The sequence below is a fragment of the Bidens hawaiensis genome, unplaced genomic scaffold, assembly GCF_021521415.1.
Source record: "Bidens hawaiensis isolate Kalapana, Puna unplaced genomic scaffold, B.hawaiensis_p1.1 tig00030503_1, whole genome shotgun sequence".
NCBI lineage: Eukaryota > Viridiplantae > Streptophyta > Magnoliopsida > Asterales > Asteraceae > Bidens > Bidens hawaiensis.
In genome coordinates, this window is record NW_027495082.1 from 192,567 (window position 1) to 212,011 (window position 19,445).

At 38.7% G+C, this 19,445-nt stretch overlaps 1 protein-coding gene across 2 annotated transcripts; it reads left to right on the forward strand.

Moving 5' to 3' along the window:
- Nucleotides 1-257: 257 nt before the first annotated feature.
- On the forward strand, nt 258-5,395 carry LOC143580501 (bifunctional aspartokinase/homoserine dehydrogenase, chloroplastic-like). Of its 2 annotated transcripts, none has more exons than XM_077063504.1 (19): nt 258-369; nt 549-716; nt 796-866; nt 1,449-1,823; nt 1,913-2,001; nt 2,069-2,372; nt 2,442-2,494; nt 2,579-2,793; nt 2,877-2,964; nt 3,042-3,155; nt 3,237-3,335; nt 3,427-3,621; nt 3,692-3,774; nt 3,840-4,065; nt 4,146-4,291; nt 4,372-4,507; nt 4,573-4,656; nt 4,724-4,816; nt 4,899-5,395. In XM_077063504.1, exons 2-19 carry the CDS (start codon nt 574-576, stop codon nt 5,145-5,147), a joined length of 2,763 nt encoding a protein of 920 aa, XP_076919619.1. In that variant the 5' UTR covers nt 258-369; nt 549-573; the 3' UTR covers nt 5,148-5,395. The 2 variants fall into 2 exon arrangements, with proteins under 2 accessions (XP_076919619.1, XP_076919618.1); XM_077063503.1 differs by having other exon boundaries at nt 267-369; nt 535-716.
- The last annotated feature ends 14,050 nt before the right edge of the window (nt 5,396-19,445 follow it).

Consider the following 19,445-nt stretch of genomic DNA (forward strand, 5'->3'; position numbering starts at 1 on the left):
TTCATTTTAGACGAAAGTCACATCATAATACCACACACCTATAGCCGATTTCAAGTAGCTTTCGAGCTAGCTGGGGTGACTCTTTACATCCTTATCATCGTGCCACAATCATAGAACCCAGCATGAAAAAAAAGGAAAAAAAAACTAGTGGTGTTGGATTCAAGTTAGCCGAAAACAAACAAAACCTGGCTCTGGCCTATGGGTAATTTACATTTATAACCCTGTTATTTATTATTGCCACAAAAACACTGTATGATTGGTGGCTTGTAGTAGTAGTACACCAGTATCCGCATCGCTAGTCACCACACCAGTAGTAGGGTTTACTAATTACTACAAACAACACTCACTCGCCGTCTTCTTCCGGCACCTGTAAGTGCATTCGACTCATCCGTTACCACCTCTTAAACCTTCATCTAATAATAATAATAATTGAATCACGTGCGTCATTATCACTAAACCAGTATCAATTACTAATACTCAATGTATTATATGATTATTATTATTATTATAAATCAATTTATTGTTAATTAACAGGTTACTGGAATCAGTTGTGAGTGTAGGTGAGATATAATAATGGCATTATCGACTCCTGTTTCGTCATCGTATGTGCCGAGAGCCTATTCGCAATTAGCAGCTCATGATGCAGCCTTACAGACTAAGTCTAGGGTTTGCTTATCGAGTGCTTCGTCTCACCTGCAAAGAGCTTTGACTTACAAGTAATATACATATTAATATTATGAGTTCCTTATAGATTAATGTTTAATTGTTAGCTTAAGCATGTAATTTGCAAAACAGAGCAGGTTTGCCTTCTCATTTGGAGAAAAGAGAGTCATGTAGCTTCAGAGTTTCGGCTTCGGTTACGACAGGTCTGAATTTAAGTCCTTTTTTTAGGGATGTTATATTTGGACACCGTCCTTTTGGTGTTTGTCAGGGCCTATACGGCTCGTATATGTATATAAGGGTCAAATAGACATTGCGTGCATGACAATGGTACGGAAACGTCAAACCTGCGGCCAGTGTTGTAAAAATCCTGACTAAACACCAGTTAATCGCTAGTTAATCCCCATTTGTCCAAAATCGGTCAAATTTGAGAATTTTATACATAAAATTTGGAATATATATGTATATTTGAAAATTTACATATAGATTCCACTGCCCGACTAGCTCCTAGTGATTTTTACAACACTGCCTGTAGTTTGACATGTGTATTTGGCTCGTATAGGCCATGGCATCTTATATAGTACGAGAGGCATATAGTTCATCACTTAAGAACTATATGCCTCGTATACATGCTATAAGACTTGTTTAGATTTTCGTCAACGTCTCATCTCTTGTATAGATGCCAGACGGTGTCTGGATATAACGTCCCGGTGTCTGTATATCTCATGCCTTTCTTATCGTTGAGTACAGTTATTGAATATTCTGTTTTGACTTTATCAATATGTCAGATGTTTTAACAGCTGAAGTGCCAGTGAAGTCTCCGATAGTCAAGGGTGACACATGGTCAATCCATAAATTTGGTGGCACATGTGTAGGAACTGCACAAAGAATTCAAAATGTTGCTAATATTGTTGTGGAGGACAGTTCTGAGAGAAAGCTGGTTGTTGTATCTGCAATGTCAAAAGTTACGGATATGATGTATGATCTTATTGAGAAAGCGCAGTCACGAGATGATTCTTATGAGTTGGCTCTCGATGCTGTTTTTGAGAAACATAAGTTGACTGCTGTTAATCTACTTGATGGGGATGAACTTGCTAGCTTCTTGTCGACTCTCACTCGTGATGTCAATAACCTAAAAGCAATGCTGCGTGCAATATATATAGGTTTTTATCTCTTCTGTTTTTCGTTTACTACTGCTCATGCTTTTACTATGCTTGAACAACAACAATAATAATAATGTCTTCATGTTCAGCCGGACATGGCACAGAATCGTTTTCAGCTTTTGTTGCGGGACATGGAGAGTTATGGTCAGCTCAAATATTATCAGCTGTCCTCAGAAAGGTGATTATTTTGATACTGAATATGCTTTAAATATGATTAGTTTTTAAAAACTTTTTTTTAATTACAGGGTGGGGTAGATTGTACCTGGATGGATACAAGGGAAGTCTTGATTGTGACACCCGCTGGTTCTAATCAAGTTGATCCTGATTTTGAGGAATCAGAGCATAGACTTGACAATTGGTTCTTGAAAAATCCTTCTAAGGTAGTTGTCGCTACCGGTTTTATAGCTAGCACCCCTCAAAACATACCCACAACTTTAAAAAGGGACGGAAGCGACTTTTCTGCTGCTATCATGGGAGCTTTGTTCCGGGCCCGCCAGGTGACAATTTGGACGGATGTTGATGGTGTGTATAGTGCAGATCCTAGAAAAGGTTAGTTTTGTCATTTAGGATATGTATTTTAAGCATAACTAGCTTTCTAAAGAACAAAGTGTTTTGCAGTTAGCGAGGCAGTTGTACTGAATACTTTATCTTATCAAGAGGCATGGGAAATGGTAAACTCATTCATCTCTTTCTGCTTGAAGACTTCTGACTTTTGAGTTCTGTGTATGTAACTAATGTGGAAGTGCTTAATGCAGTCATATTTTGGGGCAAATGTTTTACATCCTCGAACTATCATTCCAGTGATGCAGTATGACATTCCCATTGTTATAAGAAATATCTTCAACCTCTCTGCACCTGGAACAAAAATTTGCAGGGCACCTATCATTGAAGTTGAAGACAAAGAGAAATTGATAGCTTATGTAAAAGGCTTTGCAACCATAGACAACTTGGCCCTTGTGAATGTTGAGGGGTGCGTTTTTCTTGCATTTTGTTCCATCTTCATGCCACCTTATGGTGTTTTTTTTTCTTTGTAATTATGGAATACTTTTGCAGAACTGGAATGGCTGGTGTTCCGGGTACAGCAAGTGCCATTTTTGGTGCTGTTAAAGATGTTGGAGCTAATGTCATAATGATTTCTCAGGTATGTGATATGTCTTTATACTATCTTTAAACTCATGTAGTAGTTGAGTTGGTATGCTAAGTGTGGTCCAATTACAGGCTAGTAGTGAACATTCTGTGTGCTTTGCTGTGCCCGAGAAGGAAGTGAAAGCGGTTGCAAAGGCATTAGAGGCTAGATTTCGTCAAGCTTTGAGTGCTGGACGTCTATCTCAGGTTTGACTCAAATCCAAAATGCTTAGCTATTTACACTGTGGGGGCCCACATACATAACATTTTGTTTTTGTTTCCTTTAAGGTTGCAATAATACCAAATTGTAGCATTCTTGCAGCAGTTGGCCAGAAAATGGCTAGCACTCCAGGTGTTAGTGCTACACTATTTAATGCACTTGCGCAGGTCAGTTACGTACACCTTGATTTTCATACATATAATATTGTCTGCTAGCTATAATATTATATTATCAACTCAGTTTAAACATTGCATGTAGGCTAATATTAACGTTCGAGCTATAGCACAAGGCTGCTCAGAGTACAACATCACAGTTGTTGTCAAAAGGGAAGATTGTGTAAGAGCCCTAAGAGCAGTCCATTCAAGATTCTATTTATCTAAAACAGCAATAGCAGTGGGCATAATTGGGCCTGGGCTAATTGGCGCCACTTTGCTTAATCAGCTTAGAGATCAGGTATATTCACATTTCATGTTTTATTAAAAATTTATTTGCTGCTTCATTAGCTCACTTCTGTCTGTGGCAGGCTGCAGTTCTGAAAGAAAAGTCTAAAACTGATTTACGTGTTATGGGTATCATTGGATCAAAGAAAATGCTGCTGAGTGACACGTAAGTCTAAAAGAAAACACTATAATGTCAAATATCCCTTTTGATAATGTTTTTTTGTGTTTTAGGGGAATCGATCTTTCTAAATGGAAAGAGCTTCAAAACGAGAAGGGCGAAAAAGCCGATCTGGAAAAATTTGTTCATCATGTCCATGAAAATCATTTTATTCCCAATACAGTATTAGTTGACTGCACATCAAGCACTGAAGTTGCAGACCACTATCATGATTGGTTACACACGGGAATTCATGTAATAACCCCGAATAAGAAAGCAAATTCTGGACCACTTGATAAGGTAATACATTCAATTTAATCTGGTTACACATTATTTGTGAATTGTTTCTAGTTCTTGATGGAGGCTTATATTTGATGTAGTATTTGAAGCTGCGAGCTCTCCAAAGGCAATCATTCACTCATTACTTTTATGAAGCTACTGTTGGAGCTGGTTTACCAATCATGCATACTTTAAGAGATCTTCTTCAAACAGGGGATAAGATTATAAAAATTGAAGGAATATTCAGGTTAATTAAACAACCATGTTACACTTTGTTAAAAGTCAAATCCAGTACAACTTGATAACATTAGTTTTGTGTCTTTGCAGTGGGACATTGAGTTATATATTCAACAGTTTTGTTGACACGCGATCGTTCAGTGAAGTAGTGAATGAGGCAAAAGCAGCCGGTTACACCGAACCAGACCCTAGGGATGATCTTGCTGGTACCGATGTAGCCAGAAAGGTATTTCTAAATGGAAATATAAAAATGTGTAAAGCGGTGAATTATAATTTTGAACGATATTGCAGGTGATAATTCTTGCTAGAGAATGTGGTTTACACCTCGAACTTTCAGATATACCTGTCCAAAGCCTTGTGCCAGATCCATTAAAGGTTAGAATTATGATCATCTTTATCGCATATATTACAAGTTCAAATATAACCTTTTGTTGAATTTCAGGAAACTGCATCAGTGAAAGATTTTATGCAGCAGCTACCATCTTTTGACTCGGATATAGCTACCAAAAGAAAAGCTGCAGAGGAAGCTGGAGAAGTGAGCAACTTTTATTAGATCTTTTCTAACCTTAATTTGCTCATTAAGTTTTAATGTAATCTAATATTTGTTTATTTTTCAGGTTTTAAGATATGTTGGAGTTGTGGATGTTAAGAACCAGAAGGGAGTTGTGGAGTTGCAAAGATACAAAAAGCAACACCCGTTTGCTCAACTGTCCGGTTCTGATAATATCATTGCTTTTACAACAGAAAGGTACAATAAACAACCTCTTATCGTTCGTGGTCCGGGAGCCGGAGCAGAAGTGACAGCTGGCGGTGTTTTCAGTGACCTATTACGGCTTGCCTCAAATCTTGGCGCCCCTTCGTGCTAATAATCATGCTTGTTTGTAATAATTGTGGTCCTTATTATTTATGTGTAATAAGCGAACCCCCCCCCCCGGGTTTGTTGTATTGTTGATCCATGGGTTCAATGACAATAAGCAATCTTGGGTTTTAGTTTAGCTAGCTTCTAAAGAGGTTAGGACCAAAAAACCATTGTTGCAATGATATTCTTCTCTTGTTTAATGCTTGTTATCATAATTATTCGTTCAAATGAAATAAAGCTAGTTCAATTTCATTAGTTGTGTGCTCACTACACTTAGAAATTAGAAATTAACCCTACAATCTTCATAATGTTTATTTTGATGGGATGATTCTTTCCTTTATTTATAGATTTAGTCTATTTTTGTTTAGTTGATTATTTCTTGTTTGTTTTTGCTTGTTTATGTTAATTATTTTCCTATTAGAGCTAAAATATTTTACTAAAGTAACTTCTTTTTAATTATTGTTTAAGAAACATAGATATTACATCAACATAGAAGGTAGGCGGGCATAGAGATGTTCAACGAAACCGGTTCCTGGAACCGAACCGGTGGACCCGAACCGGTTCCTACCCGTTTTTTGTAGGAACCGGACCCTATCTGATTCAACCGATGATCCGTGACCGGTTCTTGCATTTCTGAGTGGGGGCGGGTAGGAACCGGAACCGGTTCTGGAACCGAACCATCCGGAACCGGTTCCTAACGGTTCTAGCCGTTGGATCGAATATAGCCGTTGGAAATCGTTTTTTTTGGCCGTTTTTTGACCGTTGGGGTCAAAAATAGCCTTTTTTTGGCTCCCCAAGCACCTCACTACTAGTATAAATAGGTATTTGGTGTCATGGGTTCATCACAACACTCAAAACGCAAACCCGAATGCAAAAAAATACAAAAAAACGCTATTACAACGTTTTGAGTTCTCTAATCTCTTGTTTTCTCTTCTTCTATATTCATATTTGTTGTTATGGCTGCCTCACAATCATCGGTTGGCCAAGGTTCCAACGCCGAACCAAGTTTCGTTCGTATTGTACCTCATAATCGTAATCAAGAGATTTGGTGCAATTGGGATTTGGTTGAATTGAGTGACCATTCATTGAAGGCTCGGTGCAAGTTTTGTGGGATTTATTTAAACCCACTTTCGAATTCAAATTTGAAGAAACACATCGAAAAACCGTATTGCAAGGCGTTGAAAAAGAACGTCGATTCGCAACAAACGCAAATGGATAGTGAAGGCGGAATATTTACATACCAAATTGATCGAGTTCAAGATCGTATGGCGAAGTTTGTGATTCAAGAAGCTTTGCCGTTTAGCCACTTCGACAACCCTCGCTTAACCGCCATGATTCGAGATACGCTTCAACCACAATACACTCACGTAAGTCGTCATACTCTTAAACGTTATTGTTTAAAATTGTGGAAGAAGGCCAAAGAGGTACTAATTGCATATTTTGAAAATATAAATACGGGAATAAACTTAACTAGTGATGTTTGGTCGGCTCCACATGGTCTACCCGAATCTTATCTTTGTGTCACCGCTCATTGGGTAGACCCGTCATCGTGGGAAATGATGAAACGCACCATTGCTTTCGAACTCTTTGAGTATCCACATACGGGAGATAATTTGTTTGAAATTTTAGATTATGTTATAAAAACTTATAAACTAGAAAATAAAATATTTTCAATGGCATTTGATAACGCGTCGAATAATACATCGGCGGTTGATAAATTAAAATTAAATATACGCCGATTTGCAATGGTGTATTTTTTCACTCAAGGTGTGTTGCACATATCATTAATTTAACCGTGCAAGACGGACTTGCTTCAGATGAGGTTACATCGGTTATAAACGATTTTAGACTAATGATACATGAAGTTTTTAAGAAAAGTAAAAAAAGACAAATGGAATATAGAAAATTTTGTAAATATACGGGAAGAAAAGCTTTGGGAGCTAATTGGGATGTACCTCATCGATGGAATTCCACTTGCATAATGTTTCAAAGTGCTTTGAAACAAAGAGAAACTTTACAAATGTTTCATTCTAGTCTTGCCGAGAATGATTTGGCAATCCCCTTTTCAAATGAGAAATGGGAAATTATCAATGACTTATCGACTTTTCTTGAAGTTTTTAAAACATCAACTACGAAACTATCGGGAACGTATTATCCGACAAGTCCCTTGGTTCTTTCGGAGTTATTTTTAATCGTTAACAATCTTAAAGAATTTGAAAATAAAAGTCCAATGTTTTCAAACACCATATTACCAATGAAGTTTAAATTAAAAAAATAATTTCTTGAATTGCCACCGGTTTTTACTTGCGCCGCCGCTTTAAACCCAATGTTAAATGTTACGGGGGTTGAATGTGTGATAGACGAAATTTTTTCAGCCTTAGATATGCATGAAGTTGACCCAAACTTTTCAACAGAGGCAAAAAATGATTTTAACTTGAATTTTAAATTTATGTATGACTTTTATTTAAATAAATATAGGTCAAACATACACATGCCTATGCCGAGGGGGTCTTCATCAAGTTCAAGTGCTACTAGAGTACAAGATCCCATGATTAGCCTTATGAACACCGTTCGCAACGTAACAGCTAAAAAACAAAGGGGTAACACCCCTTCAAGCGAACTAGGAAGGTATAGTGCAAATGATTACTCTACCGGTTTATCCGAAGAGGAATATGACACTTTTGATGTTTTGGCTTGGTGGAAGGTAAAGGAAACCGAGTTTCCGATTCTTGCCACCATGGCCCGTGATTTACTAACCGTCCAAGCTTCTACGGTAGCTTCGGAATCCGCCTTTTCTCTTAGTGGCAGGGTAATATCGGTGAGAAGAACAAGAATAAATTCGAAGTCGGTGGAGATGTGCATTTGCTTAAAGGATCACTTGGACTCAATCGATCGTATTCAACACGTAACCACTCTCGAAGATGAAACACCACTTGATGTTCGAGTGCACGACGAACAAGAAGGCATTTCTACAAGTAATTCCGAGGAAGAAGTTGTGATCAGTGGCAACCTTCAGTAGCTGCCATCAGTGGCAACCTTCAGTAGTTATCATCAGTGGCAACCTTCAGTAGTTGTCAACTTGTCATCAGTGGCAACCTTCAGTAGTTGTCTTCAGTGGCAACCTTCAGTAGTTGTCTTCAGTGGCAAACATCTTCAGTAGTTGTCTTTTCTTCATCAGTTAATTGTTTATTTTTATGTTAATTGTTTTTTTTATTTTTCATGTTATACAAATACGAATCGTAGTTTAGAATCCAAATCGCAAACGAAAAACGAAAAAAATTTTTTTTTTTACACTGTAACCGGTTGGAACCGGTTACGGTACAGGAACCGGGTTAGGAACCGGTAATAACCGGTTAGATTGGTTAGGGGTCCGAGGGTGGGAGAACCGGTTCGGTTCCCTAACCGGTTCGAGCCTGGAACCGGTTTAAAATGGGGTTTTGAATATAGGAACCGGTTAGGAACCGGTTCCGGTTCCTAGTCCCAAACCGTTTTGAACATGCCTAGGCGGGCAACAAGTTGCGCTGCCACCCCTTTCTGAATTGCAAACCCTAACCTGCTAAAGACATACCCCTGCCCATTTGGAGTCGACACATTGCTATGCACAACCCGTTGGACCCTGGTTAGGAAACGGATAACTTCCGGTGTCAAGGAGCCAAAGATATCAAAAGCCAGAGGGACAAAAACATGTTGGTCTGGACCCAAATTTAGCCTATTTATAAACACACTTTCCACCATTATATTATTTTTTTCGTCGCATTTTGAACAACTTTGCCATAATTTGTAGGGCATCATGAGAAATTTGGGCCGTAGGCAAGTAGACACCTCTAAAAATGGGTTTAATTATTTATATTTGAAGTAAAATTAAAATACTTTTATTAAATGGAATTACAATACATCAAAGAAATTAAAGTAGTAAATTAAAATACAAGGAAATGCAATGTTACAACTAAATTAAACGGAAATACAAGAAATTAAAATAAAGTGGTAAAAGGGCCGATGTTTCGTGTTAAACACGGGTCCTTTAAATTAAATTGCGGGTGTCTCAAGAGAATTCGTCTGTTTTCCAAGATACAATTTAAAGCCGAAGCTGTTGTCGAAAACTCGAAGATAGAGGTGCACAAAAAACCCGAACCCGGAATCGGACCCGAAAAAGAAACCTGGAACCGGTTTTTTTTATACCTGGGTTTTTAATACCCGAACCCGTACCCGACCCTACCCGTAGGGTACGGATAGGGTATGCATTTTAGTACCAAAACCTGTACCCGAACCGGACCCGATTTGTACCCAGTAATACCTGAAAACCCAAACCGTTTCCATACCCGGAACCAGGTTTTCCAATACCCGAAACCGGGTTTTTTAAACACCCAATCTATACCCGAAAAATAACAGGAAAATACTTGAAAAATACCACTAAAAAGTGCAACCCTTAAAAAATTTCAATTTATACTCGAAAAAACCTAAAAATACGGTTTTTTCAATACCCGGAAATAATTTAAATACCCGGTTCTATACCCGACCCGAACCCGATACATATGGTATGGTTTTTAGAGGCAATACCGTACCCGAACCTGACCCGGGTATTGCTAATATCCGATTTTTCAAAACCTAAGCATATCCGAACCCGATTCCATAATAAAACCCGAGTTTTTTTAATACCCGATTTGTGCCCCTCTACTCCAAGAGGTATTCAAGCAAGGCCCATCTTAGAGCTTAATTTTAGAGCCCATTAATGAAAACAAATCACAGTTAAGAGTAAGACTATAAGCACAAGTGGTCAAATGGGATTCCAAAGAAGGGGGGACTCTCAGGTGGAGGGCAACTTTTAACAGACTTCTAATAAAAGATTCATATTTGAAAAAAAAGGATTTTTATCTATACAAAATTATAAATCATTTGGAAATGATATGTTAAGATTTTTTTTAATTGTAAGAGTTTTACAATCTTTTATTCTATGGTCTAATACTTAAAGCATTTAGTTTAAGTAATTATAACTTTTTAAATGAGTAAAATGATCTTTTACTCATTAACTCATTACATTCGGTTCACTATATTCAATTTATACTTAATGACATAAATTTTATTATGCACGATAATAGTAGTGAGCTTGCACCGGTTGAATTAGATGCAACACCGGTTATCCCGTCGTGTAGCGCAGGTAATCATGTGTTTGGCGTGGTCAAGAAAATGAATTGGTTTCTTATTTATTACTATCATGTAAATTTTAAAAGACTTTGGGCTCAAACGATGGTGTAGTTTGGAGTTACATTCAACGGAATCAGTGAGGGGATGCGCACGCTCAACTTCCCGACCTCTCTTAAGATAAATAAAATAAAGAAGAAGATACGTCATACAATCTTTTTAGCGACTCTAGTTCCTATGGACAACAAGAAACAATATAATCTTAAACAATCAAACATTCCATCCGTCCAAGAATAGAATATACAAATCTGAACACGTATTTATAAATAAAAAAAAGGAAAATGGCATAAGATCTTGATTGAGCTTTATGGAGTAACTTTAGTATGTAACGATCTAAATCATACTGGTGTTGGTTTTTCATTTGTTGTGTTTGTCCTTTTTTAAGCATTTTATGTTTTTTCCAGCGACTTGCTAGTTCCGTTTTATAATATTATCCGTAATTATGATGATTGCCTATGTAGGTATCATGTCTCACTCAATTAGGGTTGATTCACACCATCATTAAACGTAGCATGGTACCTAGATGTGTTTGGTAATTAATTATGTAAATTTATTTTATTTTATTTTTCTAACTCCGTTATATGGGTGTAATCTAATGCCAGGTGATTAGTTTATCGATTTATCATATCAAAATAAAGAGTTTATCAAGTGATTAGTAACAAGAAAGGTTCAAATGATGCAATGAATTCGATAAAACTTGGTGTCTATATCAATGACCTTGTACTTTATTTACATACATATACACACTATGTCAGATCTGGGCTATAGTCACACTTTTTCAAAAACCGTCTTGTCACACTTTTGAAAAAATCTGTGGCTAATCTTAGTTTCAGCCACACATTTGAGCATTCGTGTGACGAAACAGCCCAGTTACGAGGCCTTTGGTCACACTTTCTTAATGAACGTGACCATAAACACATCTTTTAGACACACACTTCAATTTCGTGTGACAATAAAAGCCCGTTAGATACCTTTAGTCATGTTTTCAAAAAGAACGTGACCATAAACTCACATTTTAGCCACACTTCAATAAAATAATGTGACAGCTGCTAGCCACACTGAACAAAAGAGTGACAAAATATTACCAACTGCCATGGTATTGATTGATTTTTATTCATGTGACCAAAAACACAGGTAACATATCCACACTGGATGTGTGTGGCCAGTTGTTACCAACCGTCATTGTAGTTTTTTATTTTTGTGACTGAATGGTTTTGGATTTGGTCACTTACATGAGTTACTAGGTGTGACCATACAGTAGTTTATTATGGTCATGGTTAAACTTCTTTTTCCCTCCGTTGATCACTCTGTCCCTCCTAAAAACCTCAGATATTTTCCTTTTGCCTACCAAAACTCCCTGACCATTACAAACCCTAGTTCTACCATCTCATCCTCACACCATTCCACCCTCCGATTAACCACTGCAACCTCCGAATAGACACCGCCAGTACACATAGCCCCCACCACCGTTGTCTTATACCTCGCCATCACAGCCAAACACCACCGTTGAGCACCACTTTCTTCACTCCAAACCACAACTATCTCCGGTGCCGCTTAATTCTGACGACCACCGCTGCTTCTGTCACCATATTTCTTGTAAGTCGGGATTTTAGGTAATACTTGTTAGTTTTTGTGATTTAGGCATAATACATGTAATTTAGGAGATTTTAGGCATAATACATGTTAATTTAGGAGATTTTAGGTATAATCATACTAATTTGGGGATTTTAGGTATAATATATGTTAATGTTAGGGATTTTAGGTATATTATATGTTGATTTTGAGGATTTTAGGTATAATATATGTTAATTTTGGGGGTTTTAGGTATAATTCATGTTAATTTTGTGTTTGTTTATGTGTGCATATGCACTTTATGGTGAGACTTGTTGCAATTGACCAGATTTGACATTGATGCTGCTGACCCGTGGGTTCGACATCAGTGGTATGCCAGTTCTTTCTAGTTTATTTATTTTATTTCATGCATTCAGATTTAGGGTTTTATGATGATTTAAGATATATGTTAATTGTGTTTAATTTTATATGGTGTAACTTAGTTTGTAGATACATAAGTTGTTATTTTAGTTTTCAGTTTAATATCTTAACTGTAATAACCACGTACAGTCTTGTAAACTTAACGTGTTCAGAAACTTAAAAGTTATTGACCAACTCTCATATATGGAAATGAGGCAAAAGACTGCAGAGTGTTGAATTTGATTCATATGGGGTCAAACAGGTTACAAACTTATCTTTTATGTGTTTGTTTTATTTTTAACAAACAATTATCTTTAGCTAGTTACAAAGTGTCTATATTGTTACTGATTTAGTGTCTTCAGTTAATTAAATTTAAATGTTTGAAGAGTTAACCAGGAACGAGTTTGAGCCATGGGCAAGGGAGAAGAAAATCCAAAAGAAGCTGCATACATATTTCCCAGTTGACCTGGTAAGTTGCAAATTGTAGTCTTTATATTTAACCTAAGTATTTATATAAAAAAAAACGTTTGAGACTGAAAGTTGGAGAAATTGTAAGATATACATTCCTCTTGTTTTGCTCTTTGTCATTGACCTATTCAAGTTTTTAATTTTGTGGATGTAGAGAGCTATGAAGTAACTATGAAGACTATCTTTCAAATGGAAGTAAGTACAGACCCTTCATAGAATGAAATTAATAAGCAACCAAGTAAGTACAGACCCTTATCCATATTCCATACACCAACTCTCTTCTCAGTTACCGTAACGCCGTAACCTTCACATCACCTTCATACATCACCACACCTCCGTCATCTCGTGCCTCCATCCCACATAATCTGTTATGTTTGTTTGGCGCCACATAATATGTTTTTATACTTTTTGGATTTAATATTTGTTTTTTGTATGAAGTTACGTTTCCATTTGGTGTTAACTGGTGGTTGTGGATTCGGTTAAGTTTCTTTTGATTCTCTTGTGATTTTATATTGCTTGCCACTCAAGTTCGAGGCCCATTTAATTTATGGGCAATTTTTTTGTTTATTTATTTTGCCACTGTTTGCTGCAATTTTTTTGTTTATTTATTTTGCCACTTTTTGTTATGTTAGTTTTACATTTAAGTTAGTTACAGTAGGATAAGTGTAGTCGTGCAAATTTTAATGAAGAGTTTGTAAGTGTAGGTTCCCAGCCGGATCTACACGAGATATCTCGTTCTACGTAGGTGCGGAATCCCTACGTAAGACGTTACGAGTGTAGAAGACAAAACGATTAAACACGTTACAATAAACACAAACACGTTATATTGCAACCGTAAACACGTGATACAAAGATCACCAAAATACAGACTCTCTCTGACTCGTTCTCTGAATAATGAACTCGTTCAATTAATTTCTAAGCCGTAACCTAGGACATATATATCACGACAACTTCGCCTGGCATGTTCAGGCGAAGTTGTCCCTAACTTCGCTTGTCTAACAAGTTCGCCCATATCAGCGAACTTGTTAGCAACTTCGCTTACATACAAACTCAAATCCAAACGACTCGATTACAGACACTAGACACTGAACTACTGACATCATGTACCAATAGACTCCCCCTTGGCAGTAGCTTCATCTCTTTATCTTCAAGCACGTGTCTTGTAATCTTCAACGACCTTGCATCTTCATCTTCAAGCATGAACTCCTTCGCGTACACAAACTGATACAATTCTTTGATATTTCTTCGATTCGTCTTTCCAAGCAGGAATATAAAAGATTTTCTTCTCTTTCAGCACCTGCAGATCAGCTTGCGACAAGTTCACTAGATGCATCGGATCATAAACTCTTAGCAGCTCTTGTTCATCTTCGTCTTCCATCACTGCTTCAGCTGTTTCACAATCAACATACCACCACTTTAGATCTTTGAGCACATCCTTGGGCATCTGTTTCATCGGCACTTCTTTAAGGCACCGGATCGGCTTATACTTCATAATCATCCAAGGTTTACCATCTGCTCTCAATCCACGATCTTTGTCTTCGATAAGTTTTCCCTTTTGTGGTTTCAACAGCTCAAACTTCTTCTCTCTTATACTTTCCTTCCAAACAATCTTCCCAATAACTCTAGCCATATTATCATCACTTCGGTTTATCAATCCCAATCTGGCTAAGTCTTTCACTTCACATTCTGGCAGTGTATTCAATGATCTTAAAAGTCTTTTGAAGTACTGAACGCCATCATATCTCTTAATCACGAAGAGCCTCAACTGCTCATCGTATATCCAGCAAATAATCCCCTTTCTCGCTTCAGCATAGCCTCTAATGTTGTAACTCTTCTTAAACATTGTAGGGACCGCTGGTTTCTTCGTTTTGACGAACCACTGAGCATAGCCTTCTTTCCATCTAGGCTGCTCTTCCCATTCAGTCTCATCATTCCCAATCTCTTGACTCCTATGTACGTTCTCGACTTGCGGTATCTCATGCTCCACATTCTCCTCTACTATCTCTCCCTCTTCAATATCATTATCAATCACTATCTCTGCACCAATCTTCTCTATCTCATCACTCGGTAGTACATCATCATCACCAATATAGTCATCATCCATCTCCTCAACCTCCACTACCACCACACCATCACCACCAGCTGTAGTTGTCGACTCCCCCTGAGTTGTGGAAGTCCCAAGAGCTTGTACAGTTCTTGGCAACTCACCACCTGCACCTTTCGATGCATTGGGATCATCGTCTCTATCATTGCGCTTCTTCGTCCTCAACTCATCGCCTTTACAGCTCGTCTCCCCCTGAGATGCCAAGAACTCCTTCAGAGCATCTATGATTTTTCCATGTTCTACCAGCAGGGACGACTGCATCTGATTCTCTGTAACTAGGCGTTGAATAGCCTGGGTCTGGATAAGATTTATCCTTGATTGTTCTGCCACGACCCGTTCAAGTGCTGCTATTCGTTCTGAGTCTGATAAAGTTGCATCGAAATCAAACCTCAGATGTGATATATCTTGAGTGTACTGAGGAGGGATTTCCGATGTAACCGGGACCTCAGAAGTAGGCAAAGACGTAACCGCAGGTGGTATCGTCACCGATAACCCTGCAGTGGCCACAACCGTCGACTCAATAAAGTGTGCCACGACCTCCGTTGGAGTAACAGTCGGAGGCGGCAACGAAACGATCTCCGGAGTCGGTAGTTGGAATGAAGTTGGTGGGAGGCCAAAGGAAGATGAGGTAGCCACCACGGGAACGTCCGTGGCGCTTGGCCTTGTAACCTGTAATGATGAGGGAACCATTGTCATACCAGACAGTGCGGGTGGAGTGAAACGTACCACCCTCGACCTCTCACCGGCTCCTGATCCTGCACCTGTCCGTTCCCTCTCTTGATCTGCGTATTAACTGTTGTACCTCTTCCTCGTAATCTGACTCGCTATCATCATCAGTTCTCTTTCTTTTCCCATGAGTCCGTTCATGTGTTACCAAAATCCTTCTTGCCTCATCAGAACCAGCCACCGTAGCAGCTGTCCTAGTAACATTCACAGTCGACACCCTCTCAACCGAGACTTGCACATACTCCTCTGGATCCACGCGTTCCATATCAAAGTAGCCTTGACCTCCAAACTCAGCATCAAGGTCAATGTTCTCCTCCGGTGACACAACAGGTGCAGTAGGTATAACTTGAGGTGCTCCTGCCTGTTGTGGTGCCGGGTCCCGAAACTCGTCCCCTCGAGCAGGTACATACCCCGGGTTGATTAAGTACCCAAATAGTGGAGTATGCCGAGGACGGAGCTCAGGTTTGCTCCTCGCACTGGAAGATCTACATTGGGCGAATATCCGTTTATTCACACTTTCAACGTATCGGATTGGACGGCGCTGAGGTAGCGTTGGAGCAACATGATTCAAGATCATTTGGAGAAATCTTGGATACATGATAAATCTCTCACGCGCCACCGCTCTTCGTTGTCGATCGATCTCGTAGAAGACCATCTGACTAAAGCTGTAACGCTTGTTATAAGTCAGAGCAGTCATAGCCGACTGCATGGTCGCGCCCATGCCATCAGTGCCCGCCTTTCTCCCTGACATGCATACAATCATAACATGCATGAGAAAGCGCCACTGGTCAAGTAAAAACCCTTTCCTTCTCTGCGTATCCCCCAAGGGACCAGAGTATCCCATCCTCAAAAACGCTCCATCACGGAAAGGAGCCACAAACTCTGTCGGGTCATCCCTCGTCTCATCTCCAAATCGTAAAGCCGCCCAGATCTGTTCAGAAGATAACTGAACAATCTGATTGTTGACTGTTGCGCGCATCACCGGGGGCTCGACTCTACAGTCATATTTCACGGTCTGCCAAAAATCCTCAATGTTGGGCAATGATATCGGCAGTGTTGTAGTGATCGCGTGGAATATACGCGAGCGTAGTAAGAATGTGATGATTTCGCGGAAATCATCAACTCCGCTCGCCTCCGAGTCTAATGTTATATACATGTTGTGACCCGGGAAGAACTGTCTCTGGTTATCACCACCGTCATCTCCGCCTGCACCACCTACAACAGCCATATCTGCATCAAACAGACTAAGTTAGATACACGTCAACGCAAATCACAAGTTCGCCTGTTACCATGAGCGAAGTTGTGATTTATTCTGTATAGGCGAAGTTAGAGGTGGGGCGAAGTTGGGAAACAACTTCACTTCAACTTGAACTTCGTCTGATAACTGTTAAGTAAAAAGGTCCAGGCGAAGTTAATGATAACTTCGCCTAACCACAACATCGCCTCATAAACTGTTTCAAAATCTATAATCAGGCGAAGTTACGGATAACTTCGCCTAAACTGTAACTTCGCCGAATTCGAATCGGCAACAGTTAGGATTATCGAACGACGTGTAGATGATGAAATTGGAGATCGAGGACTCCGTAACACATGATTTTATGAAGTTTTAGACGTTCAGGTATATTACGAACACGTAATAACAAGTTTGAAATCGGGTGTTTAAGGTTTCGAAAGACGAGGTCGATAATCGAGTCGAAACGACCGATGATTAACCTCAAAAACATTGATATTAGTAACCTACACACCTTTAATCGGATTAGAATCTGAAAAGAGAACACAGATTGATCGATGAAATATGATCGGTTAGAGTAACGATAAGTTCGCCGGTTGACAAGAAAGTTAAGTTCGCTGGTTTTTGAAATAATGATACTGTTTGACCTTAAAACTTCTTTATATAGGGTCAAAATTTGACAGGCGAAGTTATGGATAACTTCGCCTATTGCAGGCGAAGTTATGGATAAGTTCGCCTATATATGAAAATTTTCAAAACAAACCCCTACAATTTGCAATTAAGTTTTAAAACAACCTTTAAAGAATTAAATGATACGATTCAGACCAAGTAACCAGGTATAAAATCAAACAACTACATAAGTAGAAAAATTTTAAAAATAAAATACACGGGATCAAATTTCAGTCTCGATAGGGACTACCATGTTTTAGAAAAGATCCGAACAGGAATCATACTAACTACGTGACTGTCACACAGATCCGTGTTTAGCTGTATTATGACATAAAGAAACATGTTGTAAGCAGGTAAATAACTTAGAATGGTTTTCATCGTTTCTGTGATACGGGTTAGGTTCAATTAAGCTCAAAATTTTAAATGGGCAACAACTCAGAGATTATGATACCTCCTATCTATTCTCAAAGCGTATTTGGCTTTCCCCAAGTCACCCCGAGTTGACCTCGACCCGTAGTGTCTGATTAAATAGTAAGTACTCTTCGATCTTTAGATTTTGCTTCCCGTTCTCTTTCTTACACCTTGATTGAGAAGTATAAATATTATGAACTCTAGAATGTCTCAATTTTTTTTTTTAAGTATTTTCACAACTTCAGATAAACTACTGCAAGTCCCGAATCTGGATCACTGCAGTTTCTTGACACGCTATCTTCACGGGAATCAGAACACTCACGGGTTCGTGTATGACTGGGTAATCGCTTTTCTGCCTATAATTCGGAAAGATATATATGGAGACATGCACAACTCATAAGAAGTTTCCACATAAAATCGAGTAGATTTAGTTAGTATCACTTCTACTTTTACGCACCATAAAAAGCTACCATGACATACAATGACTGTTCTAAAGTCTTTTAGGCCTTATAACTTCACTAGTTAAGCACACAGAATCAGTATATCTATCACTTTCCAAGGTTGGATCAATTTTCTGTTAAACATAGTAAAGGTACTTCTTACGAAGTAGTAGACTTGAAAAATAATTTCATCTCCCAAAAAAATTTTTTAACTTCAATCGCCCCGATCAAATTGAAGTTTTCAGGTAAACGGCTATCCCGAAGATCCAATGGATCAGCTGGACCGACCACATACAAGTATGTGTCCTTCTAACTAAGTATGATCGACTAATTTTCAGCGAAAGAATAAAAACACATCATAAACCGCCCCGGTCACTTTCAGTCATCTGATTAATGGCTATCCTTATATTCAACAAGTAGAAATGAGGACCAAACATATCCGAAGATATGTCCTTCAAACTGAGGCAACCGACATACTTCTAAGCGATAGTTACGTTTTTTTTTTTCTTAATCACAAACGTAAGGCATGGTTACTCGGGATTGATCATCCCATTCAGCTCAACAAGGTTTTGAAATCTAGTTTTGTCAAACGCTTTCGTAAACAAGTCAGCGAAATTATCTAGCGTATCAACCTTTTCGAGCTCAATCAGTTTCTTCTCAGCACAATCCCGTATAAAATGATGACGTATGTCAATGTGTTTAGTTTTACTGTGCTTAACGGGATTGTTAGTTACTGAGATAGCAGCAGTGTTATCAATGCAAATAGGAGTAAGAGTAAAATTCAGACCATAATCGCGCAACTGTTGTTGAATCCAAAGAACCTGGGAGCAGCAGTTGGATGCTGCCATGTATTCTGCTTCACAGGTTGAAATTGCGACTGAGGTCTGCTTCTTGCATTGCCAGGACACTAGTCTGCCACCAAGAAACTGACATCCACCAGTTGTAGACTTCCGACTCTGATTGCACCCTCCATAATCAGAATCTGTGTAGGCGACCAAATCCAAGTCTCCTCCTTTTGTGTACCACAACCCCAGCTTAGGTTTGCCTTTGAGATACCTCAATATTCTCTTCGCACCCTTCAAGTGA

What these genes read in the sequence shown, in the direction of transcription:
- LOC143580501 (XM_077063504.1), top strand. Translation starts at nt 574, where the DNA reads ATGGCATTATCGACTCCTGTTTCGTCATCGTATGTGCCGAGAGCCTAT. An exon ending in TATTTAATGCACTTGCGCAG is followed by an intron (nt 3,336 to 3,426) that starts GTCAGTTACGTA and finishes CATTGCATGTAG; the next exon opens with GCTAATATTAACGTTCGAGC. An exon ending in AAAATTGAAGGAATATTCAG is followed by an intron (nt 4,292 to 4,371) that starts GTTAATTAAACA and finishes GTGTCTTTGCAG; the next exon opens with TGGGACATTGAGTTATATAT.